The 7,854-nt window shown below is 56.7% G+C and overlaps 1 protein-coding gene across 2 annotated transcripts in view; it reads right to left on the minus strand.

The window, feature by feature from the left end:
* Nucleotides 1-3,356: 3,356 nt before the first annotated feature.
* Nucleotides 3,357-7,854, minus strand: part of MPPED1 (metallophosphoesterase domain containing 1) — a 98,925-nt gene continuing 94,427 nt past the window's right edge. For both annotated transcript variants that reach the window (XM_006150670.2, XM_027772722.1), the window contains exons 5-6: nucleotides 7,309-7,422; nucleotides 3,357-5,179 (exon numbers count right to left, since the gene is read on the minus strand). In XM_006150670.2, the coding sequence (XP_006150732.1) occupies nucleotides 5,061-5,179; nucleotides 7,309-7,422 (233 nt within the window). In that variant the 3' untranslated portion in view covers nucleotides 3,357-5,060. The remainder of the gene's footprint in view (nucleotides 5,180-7,308; nucleotides 7,423-7,854) is intronic.

Here is a 7,854-nt window from a genome sequence, read left to right on the forward strand (position 1 = left end):
AGGGCTCTGTGACATGGACAGGCAGGGAGACGCACATTTGGCACTCGGTCACCCTCTAGGTGTCTCCTGGCACTCACGACCAGTCTCAGCTGCAGATGGGCAGGTACGCCCACCACAGCCGCTTAGAGCACAGCACCTGGGCCTATGTCCCCGGGTGGGCTTCCCAGCCAGGTTCGGAGTGAGGGGGCCTAGAAAAGGTGGCAAGGAGAGGGGGAGGCCAGGCATGAACTGGAGGCTGATTCTGCAGCACCAATGTCCAGGCTCCCGGCACTTCGGACCAGCCCGGAGAGTGGAGCAGCTGTGCCCGGGTGGCATGAGCGAGAGGCAAGTTGGCCAGGGTGGTGGGCAAAGTGGACTGCAGTGGGCCCTCTGCTGGACTGGCCCGCCGAGCCCCAGTGGCATGGAGGCTGGCCCTGTCTCATCTGGCCCTCTCACCCCTGCCCAGGGACAGCCCAGGGACCTCCCCTCCCCCAAAAGCTAGGGGTCATGGAGGCAGATGAAGCAGCTCTGCAGTGCGGTTCACACCCCAGGACTCCGTAGGATCGAGCTGAAGCAAGAATCCCCACCAAGACCACACCCCTGCTTAGCTTTCCCATCCTGTCTGCTCCCTGACTCCCTTTCTCCCGACTGCACCCCGTTAGTCACATGCACCTAGATCTCTGTCTCAGGACCTGCTTCTGGGGAACCCAACTGTAAATGGCCACCCTGCCTTGCGAGGGGACCCCAGCGTCCTCTCAGACCAGGCAGCTGTCCCGGGCGTTGGAACGGGCAGACTGGCTGCGGCTCAGACTGTGTGGCCTTGACTGAGTCATGCCCCTTCTCTGAGCCCCACTCCCTCTTCTGTAGGGGGACAGTCCCCTCTGCAGGGTCGCCGAGGGTCTCAAACGACACAAGTCGCACTGATGCGTGGCACAGAGATGACTACGACACACACTGCTCCTCCCTGGTGCTCAAGGCCCTGCGGGCTTCTCCCTCCAGGAAGCTTTCTCAGGCTACCCCTGTACACTGGCTTGTTCTTCCTTGAGGCCCCCAGGCCCGGCCCTGTCTGCCACATACTGAGTCCCAAACATGGAAGGGGTTTCACTTTTCTTCTGGGATCAGATGGTCCTTCCAAAGGGCACCATGGGCTTTGAGCTGACAGGGCTTCATGGCCCAAGCTTTGATGGCAGGGTGGGCCTGGCCATCCCTGGAGTATCTGGGGCAGTATGGTGAGACGCCCCCGAAACAAGTCAGGCCCAGGAGGGGTTACAGGCGTCGTTAGGGCACTAGGCCCCAACCATAGGGCTTGTCACTTCCCGGAGTTTCTTCAGGGCTTGGGAATGGGACTCCAGGGAGGAAAAGGCCTGGAGACTCAGTCCTCATGAAGGTCCGAGGATTAGCTTCAGGGCCGTGGGCTCTGAGCGTCCGCATCGGCGTAAACACGAGCGGAGAGCAGATGGTTGGCTGATTTGCCCACTGGGCTCCCAGCGGCTATGGAAGGCTTGTCTAATTCCTCCGGCCACAGGGGTGCCCACATGTAACCTTAGTGCTGAGCCACAGAGAGCTGAGGCCCTGGGTCTGAACATGTCTGTTGCAGGACACTGCCCCCACCCCTGGTGTGGCCCCCAGGACAGATCAGAGCCGCCCACACGTGCCAGCAGAAGCATGTGGCTCCACAGCTGCTGTGCCCCACAGGGTGCCGGGACTCCGGGGCACTAAAGCAGCATCCTCAGAGGGACAGTGGGACCAGCAGCATGGCCACAGAGGGACCCCACCTCTGCCCAGGAGTCTGCTGGACTCGCATTGACCAAGGGCAGCAGCTACTCACGGCCGACCTGCTGCCGTGGGCACCTGCGAGGGCCTACCGAGGGGAGCTCTGTGAGGGGCGCTCAGGCTACACGTGGGGCCATCTGAGGGCAGAAGAGGGTCATGAAGTGGTCGGCACGTGGCCGTTTGCTTCAGGCAGCTTGTCTCTCCCTCTCACAGCTCCCTGGGAGACCCCTCAGGCTCATGGCTGCTTATGAGCATGTCCGTCTCCCCGTTCATACCCATCCATCCACCGATGCTGGACCCCCGTAGATCCCCGGGTCACCTCCAGCTCGCAAGTCCCAGAGCTACCTGTCCTCCCTCAGATCTGTCCTTCCTGCTCCCAGCTCCTCTCCGTGACGGGCGGCCAACATCCACTGTCATCCTTGGTCCTCCCTGGACCTAGCCCCCTAAACAGGTTACCACCCCTTCCCTAGTCCAAACCAGGGAAGGAGCTCAGTGAACGTCTGCGGAATGGACAGACGGGCAGGCTGGTGAGCGAATAATGAGTGGACGGATGCAGGGGTGGATGAAAGGATGGGTCAGTGGGGGGACAGATGGACAGATCGAGCAAATGGATGAGCAGATAGGAGGAGGGATGAGATGGGTCAACGGGGTGAGTGAGTGGATGGACAGCTGCTAAGTGGTCACCTGGGTGGGTCGGGCAACAGCTGGGCGGGTGAGTGAGCGGATGGACGGTGAGAGGGAGGGGTAGGAAGTAAAGGCAAACCTGTGCACCCTGGGTGGCTCAGACGGGGCCATTCACCTGCCAATGCTCTTCTCGGTAAACATCTGGCCCTTCGCTTGACGAGGGCTGGACTGAACTTGGCAATTGCAGGCAGCGTCCAGGCAAAGGCCTCTCGAGGTAGTTTGTTTCGGAATACCAGGCAGTCGAGATATTTGGACCCACAGGGCACGCATGTGTCCGTGCCACACCCCAATGTCCCTCACCCCAAGGGAAGCAGACACAAGCAGAGGGATGCCAGCCACGTCACGTGGACTCCAGACCGCCCAGAACTCAGGACGCCACCAGCGGACACGGCTCCCTACACCCGAGGCCCCCGCTTCACGCAGAGACGCACACGGGAAGAGGCTCGCGTGGACTGCTCTTTCTTTTTACAAAGACTTTATTGTCTGACATGCTTGACAAAAAAAAGAAAGAAAAAAAATTACAGCCACAATCAAGTTATGCCAAAATGATTGAGGAGCTCGCTGTCATCTTTCATACCTCAAGGACTTTTAATGAATCTTAAAGGAACAGCTGCCTTCATAACTTTCTTTTCCACATAAAAATACACCATATTCTGAAGATACCTTAGGAAAAATGTTTTTAAGTTTCTATTTCTTGGTCCGCGTAGAAATGGATGGAGGCAACACGGAAAGGGCCCGTTTTCTCCGCCCCACGCATGTCACGTGTCTGAGGCACCCCGAGAGGCCTTGTAAACATCCCCAGCTACCCAGAAACACCTCCTCAAAACAGGGCTCTGGAAGTCCTGCACCCCACGAGCATGGCAGCCAACACGTGCCACTGCCGGCTCCCTGGGACGCCGCCTCTCCCACGTGAAGGGACGCCGCCTCTCCCACGTGAACCAGCTCTGTCACACACAGGGACACATTGGCCTCCCGGGGTGCGGGAGGCCGCTCAGCACTCAGGACCCCGCGGAGGTCCACGGGCTCTCCATGGCCCAGCAGCCCCGGTTTTGAACAGGACTCTTAGGGGGAAATGAAACCAGAGCCTTAGACCATGCATTGCTTTATAGGGACAGGACTTTGGGTAGTGGCGGAGGGAGGGCTGCAAAGCCAGAGACAGAGGTTCGAAGCCTGACTCTGCCTCCTTTGTGCTGTGCATCCACAGGCAAGAAACCTCGCTTCTCTGCCTCCGTCTCCTCACCTCTAAAATGGGGACAACAGCACCTACCTTGCAGGACCATCTGAGGATGAAATGAGATTTTATCTGCAAAAGAGCTCAGTGGCGGTCAGTTCCCTGGTGAGGAAGTGAAGTCCTCCTCCCCGTGTACAAAGTGAAGGGGTGACCAGGACAAATAATGCTATTGGAAGGTGACGTTGTTAAATACCAAAATGATTATAAAAAAAAAAAATCCATAATGAACAAATGAGCAACATTTTAAATAAAGACGATCTGACTCTGTACCGCCTCACCCAGGCCAGGCCCGGCTGTATCCTTTTCCCTCAGCGACACTGCCCAGATCCAGCTTCCACCACCAGCCCTAATTCAAAGAAGGAAAAGAAGCTCCCATGGTGGAACTCCGAGCCCAGGCCACTCTCTTGCTCATGGGGCCAGCTGGTGCCAGGACCACCAGGATTTGAACCCTTCGGGCTCCTTAGGCTGCTGGTGTGCCAGATAAAATCCTGGTGGTGCCCGGGAAACCAAACCAGGAACAGAACAATCAGAGAAACACAGGGTCACTTCGTTAAGAGGGGGCTGTGTGTGTCTGTGGGTTTGCACGCACATGCACACCTGTGGGTGTGCACACAATAGGGTGCCACAGCCTCAGCCTGCAGACCTTAGGTGTTGAGCTTCACAGAGAAGCACAGTCCCTGTGGGACCAAGGGTGGCCCCCTGACTGGGAGCCACTAGCTGTCGAACCAACCCCCAAATCCTGGCTCCAGGTGAAAGCTTGGGACACCCAGGCCATGTTTAAGTCAGTGAAAACACACACAGGAAGAGAAGGGGACAACACAAGGTGAACCACTTGTGGGCCTGGCTGGGGTGGCCCGAATTCCTGAGATGTCCTGATCACTCCCTCAGAGGGCCTCTAGCCTGGGCAGACAAGAAGGGCTGTCTGTGCCCGGGGCACAAATCCTCCCACCCACCTCCTAACCCTGGGGCTGGCGGCCACCCAGACCCCTGAGTAGAAAGAGACTTTGTGTGAGAACTTCTAACACCCGACCAGTGGCAGTGGCTTCTCAAACCAGAAAGGGGTCCAGTTGTTAAGGATGGAGACTTGGCCACTGCCCAAGCAAGGCGGGCCCGCAAGCTTGCAGTCCTTCAAGGAGGTACACGTGGGATGTCACAACGGCAATGGGTTCGGGGCCCCAGATGGGGATGTGCAGGGCCCAATCCAGGTGGCAGAGATGAAGAGTCAAAGGTGTCTTCTTTATTCCAAGGCCACAGCCCATCTCCTGCACCAGTCCCTGCAGCCAGACTGGTCGTCTGGGTTGTCCTGCATGGAAGAAGGGTGGCTGGGGTCCGTGCTCTCGGCCAGGCATCTGTAGCTGATGTGGGTGGGCAGGGCTGGGGCAGCGGGGAGCAGTCAGGAGTTCCGAGGTGTGGGGAGGTCAATGACTATGGGTGGGTTCACAGGCTGGTAGTTCACAGTGCACACAGACGCATTCACATAGGTGGTCGTCCCGTCCGCCATGACACCGTACCCTGGAATGTAAGCACAAGTCTGTCAGGGGAGAACCAGGAACCATGATGGGCGTGGTAGTCAACAGACATCACAAGGGGCAGAACATGTCTGAGAAAAGCTACTGACACTCCCGAGCTCAGTAAAGTGGAGAGGACAATGATAACGGCTACTTCTAGGGCTTCTGTGAGGATCCAGTGAGCTATCATTGTGTACAGTGCTTGACCCAGGGCTTGGCACATATACACAGTGGGTTGTCATCATCAACATCATCTACACTACCATCTTCATCACCATCATCACCATCATCATTACTACCATCACCATCATCCTTATCACCATCACCACCACTATCATCCCACCGCTATCATTACCACTGCTATCACCATCATCCTCATCACCACCATCACTACCATCACCATCATCACCTCCATCACCACCATAATCCTCCTCATCATCACCACCATTATTCTCACCACCATCATCACTACCATCACCATCATCATCACCATCCTATCACCATCATCACCACCACCATCCTCATCACCATCATCACTACCATCACCATCATCATCACCATCCTATCACCATCATCACCACCACCATCCTCACCACCATCATCACTACCATCACCATCATCCTCATCACCATCACCACCATCATTCTCATCATCATCATCAACACCATCATCCTCATCCTCATCCTCACCACCATCATCCTGATCCTCCTCATCATCATCATTACCATCTTGTTACCATTATGATCACTACCATAGCCATCATTGCCACCATCCTCATTGCCATTACTGTCACCATCATTCTCATCACCAGTGCGATCAGCATCACCATCAACATTCGTCATCCCCATCGCTGCTCTTATTATAGCACATCATCACCATTATCACCACCTCTGCCATCCTTACTATTATCAGCATTATCACCATCACCATCATCACCATCATTGTCATCTTTGTTGTCATCATTATCATTGTCATGTACTTTCTTCTCTGCCCCATCATATCCTCTTCTCATCACCTCTACTTCTTAGAATTCTCCTCATCTTCCAGCTCAGATCACCTCCAAACCAGAAGGGACAGTTCTGTCCCCTGTGCATGTTACCCGTCTTTGCAGCCTCATTTTTGCCTACACAGTTGTGACTCGGGCCACAGGCAAGCTTGGATGGTGCTGCCTGCCCATGACGAGGACGCAGGGAAGGACAGCCAGTACTAGTATCCTGTGGTGCATGAGCTGGTCATCTCTCCCAGCCTCTCTGATTTTGTTTTGGATTGCCTTTCTGCTGTCCAGAGGTCTCTGAACTCCTCCAGGGCCAGGCAAGATCTAGTCCTTGATGCTGCCCCTTGACAATGAGCTTCAGAAGCCCTCAGAGAATGGCTTGAAGCTTGTTTGCTTCTGAGCTGGAAAACTATCTGATGTGACCAGGCACTCTGGAGTCCCAGGGTCCTGGCCCAGCAACAGACAGGGCCAGGGAGCTGGGAGTTGCTTCCTGAGGAAAGCGTGTCAGCCTCCACTTGCCATGGAAGCCAACAGGCTCCTTGGCAGGGACAGAATGAGGAGGCCTTGGACAGGTGGGATATATATTCTAGAGGAACGAAAGAGGGGCCTGTACCAAACATGAAATCAGGCTCCGTCCAGAAGCCACAGTGCCATGTCCGTGCGTGTTGGCGGGGCTGGGGGATCACCATACTGCTAGAGCGTCCCAGGCAGCCGGGCGGTCTCTCCGCATTATTAAGCACCTACTGTCTGCCAGGCCCTGGGGACTAAGCACCAGACAGGGCCACCAGCCTTAGGGGCTCGTAGTGGGCCCATGAAGGTGACAGCTCCTCCATGTCACGGCCCTAATGCCCACCCTCCAAAATGTCCCCTGCCCACTCAGGAGACATCTCTGAGCAGAGATTCAGCAGAGCTGCAGGGCTCCGAGGGTGCAAGATTGGCCCCCACATCCTGCGGGGTTTCCATTTACCTTCTTCCCGTTAAATCCTTTCGCAATGGCTCGTTGACAGCCACGTGAGCACGGGCATTCACAGAGCGCGCTCTGGGACCCGGCTCTTCCCTGCCGGCTGGGGAATCAGGGAGGTGACAGGCTGAGGGGAGGCGAGCTGGCCGCAGCGGGGCTCTCCCAGCCCACCACTGACCTTCATGGATGTGGCCGAAGACGTGTAGCCGCGGCTGGACGCGCCTCTGCACTGTGTTAAGCAGCTCCACGCAGCCCACCCGCTGCATCTTCTTGGGCACCCAGTCCAGGAAGCCTGAGCAGGGGAGACAGGAGAGCAGTGATGGGTGCGGGAGGCTCAGTGCCCCGCCCCACTCCAGTCAGCAGCTGGACGCACACAGGCTGTGTGTGGTACCCCTCCGCACCCGGGAAGCTCGGGAAGCTCTCTGAAACCCTCGCCAGCCTCCACCTGCGGGTCGGAACTCAACTCAGCATTCCTCCTCTGGACCCGCCAGTCTCTTGTTACGATGTAACAGTAATAAAATGAAAAGTGTGCAGTAAATGGGCACGCTGACTCCTCCAGAAACCAGCCCTGCCCCAGTCCATGCAAAACTGTCTGTCATGGGGACCGCTGCCCCGCAGGGATGCACCGAGAGCCTCCTGTAGGCCTAGCTTGGGCTGGGGCCTTGCCCAGTAGCTGTTAGGGTCCCAGCCATGCTCAGGGAAACACAAGGCACCCACCCACTGC

Source organism: Tupaia chinensis, unplaced genomic scaffold (assembly GCF_000334495.1).
Source record: "Tupaia chinensis unplaced genomic scaffold, TupChi_1.0 Scaffold000294_1, whole genome shotgun sequence".
In the NCBI taxonomy this organism is placed as follows: Eukaryota; Metazoa; Chordata; class Mammalia; order Scandentia; family Tupaiidae; genus Tupaia; species Tupaia belangeri.